This window comes from Panthera pardus, unplaced genomic scaffold (genome assembly GCF_024362965.1).
Source record: "Panthera pardus isolate Hobbes unplaced genomic scaffold, ASM2436296v1 HiC_scaffold_3, whole genome shotgun sequence".
Classification (NCBI taxonomy): Eukaryota; Metazoa; Chordata; class Mammalia; order Carnivora; family Felidae; genus Panthera; species Panthera pardus.
In genome coordinates this window covers 28,427,683-28,447,091 of record NW_026526876.1, presented here as the reverse complement: position 1 = coordinate 28,447,091, position 19,409 = coordinate 28,427,683, and the positions used below count along the sequence as shown (strand labels likewise).

At 33.1% G+C, this 19,409-nt stretch overlaps 1 protein-coding gene across 7 annotated transcripts in view; it reads left to right on the top strand.

Moving 5' to 3' along the window:
• The window catches only part of TANC2 (tetratricopeptide repeat, ankyrin repeat and coiled-coil containing 2), a 361,571-nt gene that overhangs the window by 51,145 nt on the left and 291,017 nt on the right, over nucleotides 1–19,409 (top strand). For all 7 annotated transcript variants that reach the window (XM_019466615.2, XM_019466614.2, XM_019466612.2 and 4 more), the window contains exon 2: nucleotides 9,502–9,595. In XM_019466615.2, coding sequence (XP_019322160.1) covers nucleotides 9,529–9,595 — 67 coding nt within the window. In that variant the 5' untranslated portion in view covers nucleotides 9,502–9,528. The remainder of the gene's footprint in view (nucleotides 1–9,501; nucleotides 9,596–19,409) is intronic.

Genomic DNA, 19,409 nt, shown 5'->3' with positions numbered 1-19,409 from the left:
AATGTGAGAAAATTCATCTGTCATAAGGTTATCTGAAGACTCATAGGCTGAGATTTTTTATGTGATCAATTAAACCTTCATCAGCATTGAGAGTGCTGTTTTCTCTCTTTTTGTATTCATCTTCTCATCTAATACTTGTAAAACGTCTTCCTTTGATAGTATTCTTCTCTGACATTTTGGGCAGAAAATGAAAATTCCTGTATTCTCAAATGTGTTCTCTGAGGGCTTAAAAAAAAACAAAAGCAAAAAACAGTGGCTAGAAAGCTGGTGTCTCCAAACTTGTGTCTTGAAAGTTGATGCAACACTTTAAGGCAAAGTGATAAGAAAAGCAAAGGAGGATATAATAGTGATAATTTATTTCATTGTTGAATCATTCTTTTAGAAAATTCCAGATGTTTCTATTTCCTTTTTTTTCCCCCTGTTTTTTGTAGTGAACAATACTGTGTAATAATAAAGCAATTTATCCACTGAATACCTTTTCTAAATCCTATTATCTCATCTGGGTTGTTTCCCAGGCATTGTTTCCTAGGCAGTGCACCTCAGGGGCTCAGATGGTATTTGTAGCTATAGTTGGGTAGGAATGGCAAACTGAGGACATACTGATCCTTGGTCTGTGATACAAAGATCCAGAATCTGGGATGAATTGAGAACTCATCAATTGTAAATCCATCTGGACAGATTACCTATGCTAAAATAATTGCTTGAGTTGAAATTTAGAAGTTAGGCAGCTTAGCTTAATGGGGAGGAAGGTTCGGAAGGGTGTAAGGAATAATGCTATCTTTTAGATATTTTTAAAATATGTGTTTTTAAAATTCAAGTATGTATGTTAATTTTTAGTATGTTTCATTAAAACCATGTATTATAAAATATTACCACTTTTTTTCAATGTTTCCATCACATCTACATCATTAACCACTGCATCCTTTCATACAATATTTAAAAATTTCTTTGAAATTTTGTAAATGTGTGATTGTGTATGTTTTGTTCCCTTACAGAAATTTCTCTGAAGGGAAGCTCTAGGTTGATACATGCTGGAAAATGGGTAACATTTACTTTAAACATATATAATTTACTTTTTTGTAGTTATACCAGCAGGTTGTTTTCAAGGGAACTCTGAAGGCACTATCCAAATTAGCATTGTGGAGAAAATCATAAAAGGAGGTTTTGTTGGTTGTCTGGGTAAGGAAAGATAATACTCATTAATCCATCATTTGGATCACTATGCATTCTTGTTTTTGTAGCTAGAGTTCTACAGATAATGTCTTACTTTATTACCTTTCCTTACTTTTTATTTTCTTACTATTTGAAACATTTTCTTCAGATCCCATGGAACTTTAAAAGCACTTGAATGGTGTAGTTTATCCACTAGGCATAGTTCTAATGTCAAGAAACTTGTTTCTAGAATTGGAAAACAAAAATATAAGAATAAGCCAATCCATCACAAAACCAAAAATGAGAATAAAAATAATACCAAGCACTCAAAATGGAAAAGGATATAGAAAAAGATTTTTTTAAGAAAGCTGGCTTATACTGAAAGATACCCTCTGTGGAAAAGCTAATGGGAATACCATAATTATTTAGCCTGAGTAGTGCAGAAGTGCTTAATAGTTAATTTGATTTTGTTATTACATAAACATTTTTATGAATAAAATAGTGCAAGACTATATTGAGTAATAGGTTGAGTCTCCAGCCTTGGTGGACCATTTAGAAAATAGTCAATACTTTTCTTGAATGGTTTAGATCAGGTGTCATAAGCATAAAATGCGTAGGGGCCATGCAGATAACATAATGTTTGAATCAGTTAAGTTTAAGACAATTAGAAATGACTGGGGGGATGTGAATGGCTTCTTTGGTATCTTACTGCCAGAGATTTTTACTTGCCAGGAATTTATTTGATGATTTCTCCTGAGAGAGTTACCATTTTTAAATTTGGATATATAATTTGGAAAAGTAAGATGAAATTTAGCCATATATTACTGTCATAAATCCAATTAGGTGAAATTGCCATTTCCCACTTAGCTTCAATTTTGTGGAGTTTCTATATTAATATTTTATTACAATAAATTTTCTGGTGATGTGTTATCTTGAATAAGAAAGTCATTTTATCAACGTGTAACTATGAGATGGCTAATTAGTTTTAAATAAGTATTTTATGTTTCATTTTATTCTTTATACATTTCAGTCAACTTTTATAAAATATTTTAGGACTAGCAAAGAAAAAAATCTCTACACTTCAAAAAGTGATCATTGTAATTATTTTATTGCATACATCATCGTTTTTTACTTAAGTTAACCTTAGAATATTATCTTGGCTTATTTTTAGACATGAGATTTTTGTTTGGCTCCTGGTCTAGTAAATTTTAAATAATGGTTTAGTCACATAATCTGTGCTGTTAATTTTTTTTCATTTTGAGACTTTGAAGAACTGTACATACATATTCAAAGTTATATGTATATAGCTATATAACTTCTGAGTTAGGCAGAAGTTTGAAGTATGACTAGAATTTTCTTGTCTGTTTCTCATATAAATATTTGAACTTGCCTAGAGAATTTCTCTGTTTCCCTGGTGCTTAATCATCCTAGGTAGTGCCCATTGTTATCGTTAATTCATAACCTGTTCTTGTCTATTGAAACTTACTTGTATTGTGTCCCCTTACCTCTTTAACAGGTTAGTAATCTGATGAATCCAGTTCTTTGCTCAATTATTCATTCATTTATTTACTCATTCAAGAAGTGTTGAGAGCCTCCCATGAGCTAGGCATTGAGGATAAAAAGAGTTAAGACCAGGTTTCCCTTATAAGGGATTTGATTTGGACAGTGATACACAAACTGAAGAAATATAATTGATTAATTCAATCAATATTTATTTGGCATCCACTGTTTACCAGGCACTATTCTCCAGTTCTGGGTTTGCAGCAATGAAACAGGCAATTTTCATGTCTTCATGGAGCTTATATTCTAGTGGGGGGACAAACAGGTATATCATTTACAGATGAGTATTTGAAGAAAAATCAAGCGTAGGAAGAGTTGGGTGAGAGCTTTGGAGCATAAGTCATACCACAAAGTTGTCTCCCTTTGAGTTAAAGGAGATGGTCTTTTGTACCTCTCTATTAAAAAGTCATTGGTGGCTCTAGTTAGCCTAGATCATTCTCTGAAGGTGGGAACAGCTCTGAGCCATTAATTAACACCTGAGGAATGTGTACTCTGATCCTGTTATGGGGATCTGGGTAGGATGTCATAGAGTCCACTAAAGCAGGGTATCTTTTCTTTTCCTCCTCAGTGTGTTTTGTCGTAATTTTTCTTGGTACATTTGCAAAGACTAAAGCCAACCTGTAACAGTATGTTTCTTTCTTTCTTTTTTTTTTGTTAACTCACTAGATTAAGGTAAAATGAGTTAAAAGGCATTATTTCAAAAATCAGAGTCAAATGGAATAATACTTGAGACTTTTAATTAGGATCACTAGATTTAGAACTTTCATAGTTTCAGTTAATGTTTTAAATAGATTGTGTCCCTTGTATAAGAATAGGCACTGAAGAGGAGGACCAAAAGCATGGGTTCAAATATGGTCTTAAGCTTATATTAGCTGTATAACTGTAAGCATGCTATTTTACTTTCCTTTATCTCAAATTTTTTCTTTAAAACAAAGCAAATACCACCCATCTTGAGGTTTCGTTGAGGGCTAAAAGAGATCATACATATAGAATATTTTACATATTTTGTTGATGTTTGTATATTCATAGAAAATCTTATACATAAGAAAATAGTTTTTCATTCTCTTTCAAGAAAATAAAAATTGAGGGGTGCCTGTGCGGCTCAGTCTGTTAAGCCTCTTAAACTTTGGCTCAGACCATGATCTCACGGTTTCTAGGCTCAAGCCCCGCATCCAGCTGTCTGCTGTCAGCATGGAGCCTGCTTCAGATCCTCTGCCTCTCCTTCTCTCTCCCTCCCCTGCTTATGCACTCTCTCTCTCTCTCTCAAAAATAAGTAAACTTAATCTGATGTGAACATTTACTGAATCTTGACAGATGCATACATCTGTGTATTCCAAACTCCTTCAAGATACAGAATTTACCATTATCTTGGAAAGTTTCCTTGTGCCTTTTCTCAGTTAATCCTCACATCTACATGAAAGAGACAATCATTACTCTTGATTTTTTTCTACCGTTAATTACTACATACACTTTCATGTAAGAGTCTTTTATTCAGCATATTATATTTTAAGATTTGTCTGTGTTGTTGAACATATGAATATATGAATTATTGCTGAGTAGTATCCCACTGTATGAAAATCCCACAGTTTATCCATTTTCCTACTGATGGACACCTGAGCTACTTTTTGGCTGTTATGAATAAAGCTGCTATGAAAATTGTCAATACTAATCTTTTTATGCACATGTTGTAATTCCTCCTGGATTATATAATGGGTGGAGTCACAGGTATATGCTTAGTTTTATAATAAACTGCTAGACTTCTGTCCAAAGCAGTTATACTCTTACACTAAAACAATATATTAAGAGTTTCAGTTGCTTTTCATCCTGGTCAATATTTGATATTGTCAGTCTTTGAAAAGTTTGCACTTCTAGTGAAGCATAGTGTTGGCTCTTTGTAATTTGTATTTCTGCAGTGACAAATTGTGTTATCTCTTTCAATATGTGTGTTGGCCATTCATATATCTTCTTTATAAAAGTGTCTATTCAGATCTTTCACCCATTTAAAAATTTGACTGTCTCTTTACTGAGTTGTAGTTGTTCCTTATCTTGGATATCAGTTCTATGTTAGATATGTGTTTTGTGAATAATTTCTCCCAGTTTGTGACTTGCTTATTCGTTTTGGTGATGTTAATTTTTTATAAGTACATGTTTTTTAAAAATTTAATAAAGCCCAAATGTATCATGTTTTTCTTTTATGGTTATTACTTTGTGTGTACTAAGAATCCTTTGCCTATCTCTAAATTATGAAGATACTCTTCAGTGTTTTCTTCTAAAAACTTTATGATTTTAACGTTTATGTGATGTTTAATGCTTGATTTATTTTGAATTAACTTTCACGTATAGTGTAAAGCACAGATCAAGGTTAATTTTTTAAAAGTGAATATCTATTTGTTCCACCACCACTTGTTGAAAAGACTTTCCTTTACTCATTAATAACTTGGTAAAAAAAATGACCATCTAAGTGTAGGTCTTTTTCTGGGCTACCTATTTAGTACTATTGATCTGCTTGATGATACTTATGAGAATACCATACTGTCATGATTTCTGGAGCTATAGAGTAAGTCTTGAACTCAGGTCGTATAAACGCTGTAGCATTTTTTGTTAGTTTCCAAGATTGCTTTGGATATTGTAGGCTCTTTTGTATGCATTTTATGCATTTTGTATGCATTTTAGAATGAACTTCTCAATTTCTCCAAAAAATGACTGCTGGAATTTAAGATTGTTGTCTCTTTAGAACATTATAGGGAGAATCAACATTTTGACAACAGTGAACTTTCCACTCTATGAACATGGTATATCTCTACATGTTTAAATATTCTTTAAATTTTCTTTTTAAGTAACCTTTGTAATTTTCCATGTCTTCAAGTAAGGATTTTTGTTCATAAGATATGTGGTCTGTAATTTTCTTTTCTTGTAGTTTCTGTTAGGTTTTGGGATTAAGAGCATGCTGCCCTCATAAAATATGTTTGGAAGTATTCTGTTTTCTTAAGGAAATTTTATAAGATTGGTATTGTTTGTTCCTTAAATGTTTGGTAGATCTATATAGTAATCTGGCCCTGTAGTTTTCTTTGTGGGAGGAGTTTTGATAAGTTCAATTTCTTTAATAGAGATAGGCCTGCTTCAAATTTTCTGCTCAATTTTGTGTCAGTTTTGGTAAGTTGTATTTTTCAAGGAATTTGTTTTAAATAAAATGTTAAATTTGTTGTAAAGTTGTTATATTATGTTCCTATTTTAAAAAAGCCTTTAAGGGATGCCTACGTGGCTCAGTCAGTTGAGCATCTGGCTCTTGATTTTGGCTCAGGTCATGGGATTAAGCCCTGTGTCGGGTTCTGTGCTGAGCATGGAGCCTGCTTAAGATTCTCTCTCTCCCTTTGCCCCTCTCCCCTGCTCACGTGCTGTCTCTCTCTCTCTCTCTCTCTTAAATGGAAAAAAAAAGGTCTTTAATATCTGGGGCACCTGGCTGGCTCAGTTAGAAGAGCATGTGACTCTTGATCTCGGGGTTGTGAGTTTGAGCCCCATATTGGCTATAGAGATTACCAAAAAAATAAACTTAAAAAATAAAAATAAAAAAGACTTGAATAACTAAAATGATGCCCCTTATTTCCTTTCTGATGTTTGTAATTTCCCTGTTATTTTTTGATCAGCCTTGTTAGGGGTTTATTAATTTTACTCCTTTTTAGAAATCCAGTGTTTGGCTCATTGATTTGATCTTTTTTGGATTTGTTTTCTGTATCATCCATGTCTACTCTTTACTCTTTCTTTCCTTCTACTTTCTTTGATTTGCTGTTTGTTTTTGAACTTTTGAGATAGAAGCTTAGATATTGATTTTCATTTGTCTCTTCTAATACGTGCATTCTTCTTTACATTTATTTACAAGTATTGTTTTAGTTTCATTTTCTATGTTTCCATAGTTTATATTTTCATTATAATTTATTGTAAATATTTTTAAATTTCCATGATGATTTATATACTTTTATTTTTTTGACTCACGGGTAATTTAGAAGTATGTCAGTTAATTTTCAAGCAGTAGGGGAGTTTCTCAATTTTTGAAAATTGTTCACTTCTAGCTTAATTGCCTTGTAGTCAGAGAATATACTCTCAGAGACTTCAGTCCTTTGAAATTTAATGAGATTTGCTTTATGATTCAACATATGGTCCATTTTGGTATGTGTACTGTGTACAGTCTATATTCTGTTTTTATTTGGAAGAATGTACTATGTATATTAAGTCTGGTTGGTCACATAGTTCAAATCTTCTGTATCTTGGTAAAAATTTTTTTTCACCTGCTTAATCTTGTAGTGATTAACAAAGGTGTGTTAATCTCCCACGTGATTATGGATTTGTCTGTATCATCTATTAGTCTTGTTTTTTGAACTTTTTTTTTTTGCTTTGTATGTATTAAAGCTTTGTTATTGGGTCCATTCATACATAGAAGTATAATATCTTTTTGTTGGTATGACTTTTTAATTATTAAGAAATGTCTTTTTTTTTTTTTTTTAGTAGTGCTTATTGCCTTAAGTTGACTTTATCTGATATTGGCTTAGCTATGACAGTTTCCTTTTTATTGTTTTTTTGGATAGTACAGTTTTCCCCCATCATCTTATATTTAATCTTTCTTTGACCGTAAATAGTCTTATAGTAGAGGGAATATTTAACATAATAACTATAATTTGAGTTTAAATTACTATCTTACTATTTGTGTTTCAATGATGTGCACTGTGCCTTTTCTCTTCTTCTTTGGTTCAATGAAATATTTTAATTATTCTTTTTCTCACCTCAATTAGCTTTTTTAATGGCTATCCTAGAAATTACTACATGAATTTTGAGTTATTGCAGTATGGTGTAGGTTATTACCTCTGCCACTTCCTGCATAATGCAGATATCTTAGAAACTTTGACTCCCATTTACTCCAGTTCTGACTTTTTAAAATTGTTTTCATGCATTTTAAAATTTTAAACTTAACAAGATAGTAATATAATTATTTTTATGTCATTGTTCATGGTCATTGTTCATGTTTCCCAATATTTACCTTCTTTACAGCTCTTACTTTTTGCATTTGTTTTTTTTTTCCCTAGTATTATTTTCCTTCTGTTGGAAGAATTTGTTTTTAGTATTTCTTTTACTGATAAATTTTTACTTATTTTTCTGAAATCACTTTTATTTCATTTTTCAAACATTTTTTAAACTGTGAATAGATTTCTTAATTGGCACCTATTTTCTTTCAGAATTTTTTTTAAAGTTTATTTATTTTGAGAGAGAGAGAGAGAGAGAGAGAGAGTGTGTGTGTGTGTGTGTGTGTGTGTGAGCAGGTGAGGGGCAGAGAGAGAGAGAGGGAGAATCCCAAGCAGGCTCTGCACTGTCAGCACAGAGCTCATTGTGGGGTTCGGACTCATGAAACTGTGAGTTCATGACCTGAGCTGAAATCAAGAGCCGGATGCTCAGTCGACTGAGCCAGCCAAGCACCCCTTTCAGAATTTTAAGAAGTCATTCCATTGTCTTCTGCCATTCATAATTTCTGTCTAAAGTTATTTTTCAGTCTGATTGTTGCTTGCTATTTATTTATTTTTAAAGTTTATTTATTTTGAGAGAGAGAGTACAAGCAGGGAAGGGACAGAGGAAAAAGGAGAGAGAGAATCCCAAGCAGGCTCAGCGCTTTCAGCACAGAATCTGACGAGGGTCTCAATGTCATGAACCATGAGATCATGACCTGAGCTGAAATCAAGAGTCATTGTGCTTAACCAACTGAACCTCCCAGGCGCCGTGATTGTTGCTTATTTAAATCTGTTTTTTCCTCTAGGTCTTTAAAGATGTGACTTTATATCTTTCACTAATGTTAGAAAGTTCTTGGTTGTTATCATTTCAGATATTGCTTCTGGCTTATATTCTCTCTCTCTTCGTCTGGGAGTTCAGTCATGTGTGTGGTAGAAGCTTTCAGTGGATTCCATAGGCCTGTTTTTCTCTCTTTTACATTTTTCAACTTTTATTTCTCACTGCTTTGGTTTGGATATTTTTTTGGAACATCTGTTTTAGTTCAAGTTTATTCTGTTCAATCTGCTAGAGGCACCAAGCACTAACAACACTTTGGAAATTTTGCTATGAAGAGTAAGGATATAGGAGCAGTAATTGGACCATGTGGGAATAAAGAGAGGGACTTACTTTTTGTTTTTGGTTAGACATACTAACATGTTTATGTTATGATTGAAATGATTCAGAGAGAAAAAAATTAACTCTGTGTGGGAAAGAAAAGAAAGATGATTTTTGGCTAAAAGTCTCTGAGGAGGTGAGAGAGGACATAATCCAAAGCATAACTGGGAGAACTTTGCTTTGATAGAAGTGGGACATAAAGAGAATAGGCACTAATTTATTAGTAGTCTTTGAGGTGGAATTCTGGCTTGTGATGGAAAATATGCACTGTTGTAAGTTTCTAGACTCTTAAACTTTGGGAGTGTGTGTGTTGGGCATATGGGAAAATTGTCCAAGAAATAGAGAGTTAGTGAAAGAGTAGACTGTATTGAGAGCTACTTAATACTTTCTTCTACTTCTGTGTGCCCTCAGCGATAGCTACCTTTATCTTTTATGGTACTCAAAGTACTACAGTGTACTTTTAAGGAAATACTTAAATGTTTAGTTAAGTTAAATTAATTAAATGTTTTTCTCATACCATTAAAATTTCTTTACTATATATTTGAACATAGTTAATTCCTTAAAGTGCATTTAAAATTAATTATTAATAGTATTTTGAATAGGAAAATCCAGGTTTCTAACATTTTCCCATATTATCTTTTACAGTTCTGTGAGTACTAGAATAGCACAACCATGTTTCGGAATAGTCTCAAGATGCTTCTTACTGGAGGGAAATCGAGTCGTAAAAACAGATCAAGTGGTAAGTGACTATGCTACATTTATTCTGTGTGCTATTTTAGAAAGGGAAGTTCTTTTAGGGATCTGAATTGATGCTACAACTTTATATATTTATTAAGTGGTTAATTTTTAAAAAAAGGAGGTTTACATTTCTCTAGGCTGCCATACTCTTTTTTTTTTTTTTTAAGTTTATTTATTTATTTTGAGAGAGCGTGAACAGGGGACAGGCAGAGAGGGAGGGAGAGAGAGAATCTCACACAGGCTCCGCACTGTCAACATGGAGCCCAGTGCAGGGCTCAAACTCACTAACTGCGAGATCATGACCTGAGCTGAAATTAAGAGACAGATGCTTAACTCAGTTACCCAGGTGCCCCAAGGCTGCCATGCCATACTCTTAATATAAGACGTAGGAACACTTAAATATTTACCAGGAACAGTCAGATAAAGGAGTTTGTGGATGAAACATATTTATTTCTGATATATGAGGGAGTAAAGCTTCTGTGTACTACTTATTAAAAACTTTCTAGACATAAATTTATTTTTTGAATTAACATAGGAAATTATTTCATTCTTAGGCACCCTTTGGGGAATGAGACTGTAGAAATAGGAACTGCCCTCAAAGGGTTGTACAGAAAGTGAAATATAAACTTAGATTTTTACAGTCATTAAAATAAAGTTTATGAAGTTTGTTTTAAGAATAAGGAGATAATTCTTAAGCTTTTAAGGTAAAAAACATAAACTTGTATGTATACTTTTTTTGGAGAAATGTTGATAAGAAATGTAGTAAATGTTTTCTGTTAATGGGTTGTAGATACTTATTGTTTCAATCTTCTGATTTTCTAATTTTTCTGCATTTTACAAATTTACATTGGCGGTATATTCATTATTATTCACTTAAAAATGTTTTTAAACTCTCATTGTGATTTCTTCTTGACCCATAGGTATTTAAAGTGTAATTGTTAATTTCTAAACAGTTGGTGCTTTCCTGTTTTCTTCTTATTATTAACTTAGGTTCCGTGATAACAGTATAGTTAAGTTCTCTTATATTATTATTTTATTTTTTTGATTAAAAAAATTTTTTTTACTGTTTATTTATTTTTGAGAGAGAAAGACAGAGTGTGAACAGGGGAGGGGCAGAGAGAGAGGGAGACACAGAATCCGAAGCAGGCTCCAGGCTCTCAGCTATCAGCACAGAGCCCAATGCAGGGCTCGAACTCACTGATGCAGGGCTTGAACTCAGCAACCTTTGAGATCATGACCTGAACCAAAGTCGGATGTTTAACGGACAGAGACAGTCCAGGTGCCCCTATTTTTTTGATATTTTTTGAGATTTGCCTTACAGCTCAGCTTATGGTCAATTTTTGGTGAATGTTCTAGATGCATCTGAAAATAATATGGATTCTATAGTTATTGGGTCTAGTGTGGGTCAGTTTTGTTAATGGTGGTACTCAAATATTTTATACCCTTATTTATTTTAAAGAAAGTATTTACTGAGAAAGATGTGATTAAATCTCACACTATGATTGTGGAATTTTCTCCCGTTTCTCCTTCTGGTTCCTGACAATTTTTGCTTTATATATTTGGAACCTATCTTATTAGACACACTGAAATTTAGAATGGCTGTATATTCCTAGTGAATCTGTTTTACCATAATTAAATGTCCTCTTTATTTCTAATAATGTCTTTTGCTTGAAAGTTGACTTTATCTAATATTACTGTAGCTATCCTACCTTTCTCTTGATTACAGTGCTTGCAGAGTATAATTTGTTTTATTCTTTTACTTTCAGCATTTCTGTATGGTTTTACTGTTAATAGGGTATAGTTGAGCTTTCTTTTTTTAATTTATTCAGACAAATTTTTCTCTTAAGGGAGATGTTGGTTAATCCACATTAATTCAACCAATGATATATTTGTGTTTAAATATAACACATTACAATGTGCTTTCTACTTATACTGCCTGTTCTGCATGCTTTCTCCTTTCTTGCTTTATTTTTGATATATCAAAACATTTTTTATTCTGTATCTCTTCCTTTTGACTTAGAAATTACATATTCTTGTACTTCTTTCAGTGCTTACCTTAAAGATTAAAACATCAATCAAAGTTTGATGTCAAATGGTACTTTTCCTTTCTTCTTGGACAATGCAAGAGCCTTAGCCTTAATGTCTCTACAAGACATTATTGTTGTTTTATATACTCACCATTATTTAGGTTTACCTATATATTTGATCATTTCACTGATTCTCATTCCTTCTTTCATCCCTCACTTCTTCTAGATGGGATCACTTTTAGTTTTGTCTGGAGAAGACCCTTTAGTATTTCCTTCATGTGGCAAATTTACTTTGGTTTGTGGAAATGTCTTTATTTTGCCTTTATTTTTGCAGGATATTCTTGCTGGGAATAGAGTTCTAGATTGGCAGTTGTCTTTCAGCACTTTCAAATATAGTTGTCTTCTGGCTTTTTTTTTTTTTTTTAACTTTTTTTAATGTTTATTCATTTTTGAGAGACAGAGACACAGTGTGAGTTGGGGAGGGGCAGAGAGAGGGAAGCACAGAATCTGAAGCAGGGTCCAGGCTCCGAGCTGTCAGCACAGAGCCCAACGTAGGGCTTGAATCCACAAACCGTGAGATCATGACCTGAGCTGACGTCAAATGCTCAACTGACTGAGCCACCCAGGAGCCCCTGTCTTCTGGTTTCTTGAATTATTTCTGGTGAGAAGTCAACTGTTAGTCTTAATTGCTGCCTCTTTAAAGGCGATCTTTTTTCTCCTTGTTTTTAGTTTTCTAGATTTACAGTGATGTGCCCAGGAGTGGTTTTCTTTTTTTTTTTATTATTATTAAAGTAGAGTTGACATACAATGTTATATTAGTTTCAGGTATACAATAGTGATTGGACAATTAGTATACTGTACTTTTCATCTCCATGACTTGTTTTATAACTGAGGGTATGTGCCTCTTAATCTCCTTCACCTTTTTGGCCCTTCCCCAAACCCCCTCCCTTTGGCAGCCACTAGTTGGTTCTCCGTATTTACAAGTTTGTTTCTATTTGGTTGGTTGGTTGGTTGGTTGGTTGGTTGATTTTGTTTTTTAGATTCCACATACCAGGGAAAACATATGATATTTATCTTTCTCTGATTTTTCACTTAGCACAATACCTTCTTCCATCATTGTTCATCATCTATTTATGTTTGTAGTGTTTCTTGAATTTATGGCTTGTTGGCTTTCATCACTTTCAAAAAGATATTATCCATTATCTCTTCAGATTTTTTCTCCCTTCATTTTCACTCTTTCCTTTATTTTTAGGACTCCAGTTATGCATTTGATAGACCACATGCATATCATCTCTGTCTCTTAAAATCTCTTCCTATCCTTTTCTCTCTATATGCTTTATGCAGGATATTTTCTTTTTGATAAGGATATCTTACAGTTCACTAATTCATTCTTCAGTGGTGTATAATCTGCCCTTAACTGTATTCAGTTCTTAATTTTAGTTTTTTGTGTATTTCAGTCCTAGAAATTCCATTTGCCAACTTAAATTTTTTTGAAATAAATTTAAGCTTACTGAAAGGATGCAATAATAGTACAAAGAACACATGCCCTTCCACACATTCATGAGTTTTTAACTTTCACTGCATTTATTTTATCACTCTCTCTATACATACATACATGTTCTGTCTCCCTCTCTCCCCAAGTCTGTCTTCTCTCTCACACTCACTTTTTAAAAAATCACATGAGAGTAAGTTAAATACATTGTGCCCCTTTACTCTTTAAAATTTTTAGTGTGACTTTCTTGAGGAAAGGAGGTTCCTCTATATAACCACAGTATAGTTATCAATTTCAAACAGTTTAACATCGATATACTTTTTATCTAATCTACCATTTATTTTCCACATTTTGTCAGTTTACCGAGTAATTTCCTGTGTAGAATTTTCTCCCTTCTTCCCAAGCTCTAATAAGGATAAGGCATTACATTACTTTGTCATGTCTTTTTATTCTCATTTAATTTGAAATGCTCAACCTTTTTTGACATTTTTGAAGAATAAAGTCTCTCTTTTTAAAAATAAGCAGAAGCCCCTAATTTTGTGTTTGATTTTTTTTTTTTTTTTAAATGACTAGATTCAGGGTATGCATCTGTGGTCTGAATGTTACTTAAATTTATGTTTTTTCTTCTTGGGGCATCACAGCTGGAAGCGCACAGTGTCCATCTGTCTCTCATTAGTGATTTTGATCACCAAATCAAGGTGCTCTCCAGGTTTTTCTACTAATGGGTACTGATTTTCCCCTTTCAACTTAAAAACAATCAGCAGGTAGACGCCATTTGATTCTTTTTATGGTTTTCATTTCTTTGCCAGTATTCTCAGTCTTGTCTCTTATGTCCCTAAACATAGTAAAATCTGTGTCTGGTAACTAAATGTGTCTGTTTCTATTGTCTTTTTCTTTTGGTTTTTACTAATGTTATTTCATTTCCTTGTTTGTCTGTTATTTTAGTTTTTAGTTATTTTTTTGAAGTAAACATTTTATTTTGGGTTAAATTTGGATTTAGAGAAAAGTTGTAAAGATAGTACAGACAATTCTTAATACCACTTACCCACTTTTACCCATTGTTACATCTTATATTCTTATGGTCCATTTGTCTGAACTAAGAAACCAACATTAGTAAACTACTGTTTACTAAACTGCAGATCTTTATTTGGATTTCATTAGTTTTTCCGTTAATGTCCTCATTATGTTTCAGAATCCAGTCCAGAGAACCACATTACATTTAGTTATTTTGTCTCCCCACACAGTTTGAGTTTGCAGAAGACAGATAATTATTGGCATCATTTTTTGATCACATGCACACACACACACACATACTCATAGAGATCAGAGATCTGAGTGGTTTCCAAATTTGACACCTAAAAAAATGGCTTATCCCAAATTTATTTTCTGGCCTAGAACCATGATTTTCTTAGACACCTTCAGTTGTTCACTTTTGACACCAGCACTAGCATTTTCTATCACTTCACAGCTATTACCTTCTATAAGATATTAGTAGAAATCAATAAAGTCATACTAGGATACAGTTGTGAATAGACTTTTTGATCTGAGTACCAGATAAGTGACTTATGTATACATACTATTCTGATTAAAGGTAGGCATCATATTTGCACTTTAGCAAAATTACAAATGATTATATCTTAGGCTTCAGAGTAAGTACAACTCTAGCAGAGATATTATTAAATCCATACATGTCAGGGTTCTACTGTAGTATTAAAGCTAATTCCTTTTGATTTACTAGATATTTAATTATGTCAATAATGATTTTGGGGGGTCTCATTTTACTATTTATTCTTCTCCATGGTTTTTCGTGTAAAATGTTTATAATTTAGTGTAGTTATAAGTTAGATTAGGTATAAAAATAGTGCTTTGTATCCTGTGTGAAAAGAAGCCAAATGTACTCCAAGGTAGGAAATTATAAAGCAAGAATAAATTTTATATTTTAAAAAAAGTATACCTATCGAATAACATCATTAGTGTTTTCATTATTATTATTATTTTTTTAACTGTTAATGAATAATTGGGTGGACTTTATTCTTTATATTAACTTTTGCTCTTAGCTTATATTTAAGATTCATAAGGTAACTTTTCTCATAAGCATAATTATTTGTTTTGTTTTAGGAAACTAACTTAGTATTCATTTAAAAAGAATTTGTAATAAAGGGAAATTGTCTTGTTGTAATTTGTATTTTAAATAGTTGATCTGAACTTTTGTGTAGGCCACTATATAAATATTTCACAGAAATAGATTTTATATCCAAAAATAACAAATGAATTTTCTCAGGCAAAGTTTTCTCCCTAAGCATATGTAAATACCAGTTTTATAACTGAATTTTATAACTTCTTTCAAAATTTTCATGTAAAAATTATTTTTGATACATGTAGGACTAGATACATGTAGGACTCCTAAGTTTTATCGAAAAAAAAAACAAAACAATTGTATGACTCTTTTTAAAACATTATGAGTTATAAAGGAAATATATATGTTTCTCTTTTATTTTAAAAGTTACGTTTAGGGGTGCCTGGGTGGCTGAATCGGCTAATTTCCGACTTCAGCTCACGTTGTGATCTCACAGTGTGTGAGTTTGAGCCCTGCATCAGGCTCTTTGCTGATAGCTCTGAGCCTGGAGCCTGCATCAGATTCTGTGTCTCCCTCTCTCTCTCCCCTTTGCCCACTCACACTGTCTGTCTGTCTGTCTGTCTCTCTCTCTCTCAAAAATAAACATTAAAAAATTAAAATAAAAGTTATATGTTTATATATTTTCTTAATTTTTGTCTTAACTTACTATTTTAAACATGCAAGTAATTAGTGAAAGTTAAAAAATGCTTCTTTGAAAACATTTGACAAAATACAGCATCCTTTATTGATAACCATTAAGAAAGTAGGGATAGAAGGGTCATACCTCGAGATCATAAAAGCCATATTATGAAAGACCCAACGCTAATATCATCCTCAATGGGGAAAAACTGAGAGCTTTCCCCCTAAGGTCAGGAAAAAGACAGGGATGTTCACTTTTGCCACTGTTACTCAACATAGTATTAGAAGTCTTAACCTCAGCAATCAGACAACACGAAGAAATAAAAGGCATCCACATAGGCCAGGAGGAGATCAAACTTTTATCACTCTTTGCAGATGACACAAAACACAAAAGATTCCACCAAAAAACTGCTAGAACTGGTCCATGAATTCAGCAAAGTTGCAGGATGTAAAATCAGTGTGCTGAAATCACATTGATTGGTGCATTCCTATACAACAATAATGAAGCAACAGAAAGAGAAATCAAGGAATCAATCCCATTTACAATTGCACCAAAATCCATAAAATACCTAGGAATAAATCTAACTAAAGAGGTGAAAAATGTATACACTGAAAACTATAGAAAGCTTATGAAAGAAATTGAAGAAGACACCAAAAAATGGAAAAAGATTCCATGTTCCTGGATATGAAGAACAAATATTGTTAAAATGTCAACACTACCCAAAGCAATCTAAATATTCAATGCAATACCTATCAAAATAACATCAGCATTCTTCACAGAGCTAGAACAAACAATCCTAAAATTTGTATGGAAACAGAAAAGACCCTGAATAGCCAAAGCAATCTTGAAAAATAAAACCAAAGCAGGAGGTATCATAATCTCGGACTTCAAGTTGTATTACAAAGCTGTACTCATCAAGACAGTATGGTACTGGCACAAGACCAGACATTCAGATCAATGGAACAGAATAGAGAACCCCGAAATGGACCCACAAATGTATGGCCAACTAATCTTTGGCAAAGCAGGAAAGAATATCCGATGGAATAAAGACAGTCTCTTCAGCAAGTGGTGCTGGGAAAACTGGACAGCGACATGCAGATAAATGAACCTTGACCACTTTTTTACACCATACACAAAAATAAACTCAAAATGGATGAAAGACCTAAATGTAAGACAGGAAGCCATCAAAATCCTCGAGGAGAAAGCAGGCAGAAACCTCTTTGACCTTGGTTGCAGCAGCTTCTTACTCAACACGTCTCCAGAGGCAAAGGAAACAAAAGCAAAAATGAACTATTGGGACCTCATCAAAATAAAAAGCTTCTGCACAGCGATGGAAACAGTCTGTAAAACTAAAAGGCAACCGACAGAATGGGAGAAGATATTTGCAAACAGTGTATCAGATAAAGGGTTAGTATCCAAAATCTATAAAGAACTTATCAAACTTAACACCTGAAAAATAATCCAGTGAAGAAATGGGCAAAAGACATGAATAGACACTTCTCCAAAGAAGACATCCGGATGACCAACTGACACATGAAAAAATACTCAGAATCACTCATCATCAGGAAAATACAAATCAAAACCACAATGAGATACCACCCCACACCTGTCAGAATGGCTAACATTAACAACTCAGGCAACAATAGATATTGGTGATGATGCAGAGAAAGAGGATCTCTTTTGCACTGCTGGTGGGAATGCAAACTGGTGCAGCCATGCTGGAAAACAGTATGTAGGTTCCTCAAAAATTTAAAAATAGAACTACCCTATGACCCAGCAATTGCACTTCTAGGTATTTATCCAAGGGATACAGGTATGCTGTTTCGAAGGGGCACACACACCCCAGTGTTTATACCAGCACTATCAATGATAGCCAAAGCATGGAAAGAGCCCAAATGTCCATCAGTGGATGAATGGATAAAGAAGATGTGGTATATATATATACAATGGAGTATTATTCAGCAGTCAAAAAGAATGAAATCTTGCCATTTGCAACTATGTGGATGGAACTAGAGGGTATTATGCTAAGCAAAATTAGAGAAAGACAAATATCACATGACTTCACTTATATGAGGACTTTAAGATACAGAACAGATGAGCATAAGGGAAGGGAGGCAAAAATTACATAAAAACAGAGAGGGGAACAAAACATAAGAGACTCAAATATGGAGAACAAACAGAGGGTTACTGGAGGGGTGGTGGGAGGGGAATGGGATAAATGGGTAAGGGGCATTAAGGAATCTACTGAAATCATTATTGCACCATATGCTAACTTGGATGTAAATTAAAAAAAAATAAATCAAAAAAAATTAAAAAATATGCTTCTTTGATAGATGTTAATGTCATTAATTGGTATCATTGCATCATTGTAATTGTAAACCATCATTCAAGTATGAATGGGAAAAATAACTGCTAATTTCACATATTTGAGAACTCAAAGTATAGTACCCTAGTGTAACACAGCTGTCGGAAGAACAAAACTTGAGGGTATCTCCCGGCAAAGTAGAAAATAAATGTAAATTAAGCAGGAGGTAAAGAAAGAAAAGCGGGCCAAAGTAAATAAGTAAAACTTATAGTTAAATATAAATAGTTGCTGATGATGTACTATAACAAGTAGAATTTATGCCAGGAATGCAAAGATGTTTATATAACAGAAAATCAACAGGTGTTTGACTTAGAAAAAAAATTAAAAACCACATTGTTGTAGCATTATATTCTGAAATAGCATTTTATAAAACTGAGCAGCAGCCTTTAAAAACATCATCAAATAGAAAGAAAGGTACTTTAAGTATAATAAAAGCTAGTCACCAAGTCTAAAACTAAACATCATACTGAACAAAGAAGTACTCTAGCCACTTCTACTAAAACAGAAACGTGGCCACGATTTCTCCTGTTACCACTCTTTTTCACAATTGTTTGGAAATTCTAGTATATAATAAAGACAAGAAAATAAAATAACTAGTATAAATATTGGAAAAGAAAAGACAGTGTCATCTTTATTTTTAAATGAATGAAAACCCTAGAGAATCCAGTAAATATCTAGTAGAAATAATATAAGTTGGGGGGTGGTTGACACTTTTAGCTCTACCAATATTTACTGATTAGAAATACATAACAAATTTACATTCACAATGATAACAACCATCATATTCTCAGGGATAAATTTGACAGGGAACCTGTGTAAGACTTGGCCAAATGGAAAGACATATCATGTTATATGATTTACACATTAATTTGTTGCAGTTTCATTCAAGGACAACGACAGGTTCACTTTTATTTGGTTAAAATAATTTAAGTTCTGTGGAAGAATAAATGAGAATAACTGAAGATGAAAAAGAATAATTGATTTTGGTGGGGGTGTGACTTAACAAAGTACTAAAGCTAATTATACCTGGTCACATGGTTAAACAGGCTAGATGTGTCTAGGACAGAGAGTAAGGAAAACCATGGCATATTAATAAGGCCAGAGCACTATTGCTACTTTGTTTTTTGAAATTGTCCAATGCATTGTAGGACAAGCTGCCATTATGACTGAGGGAT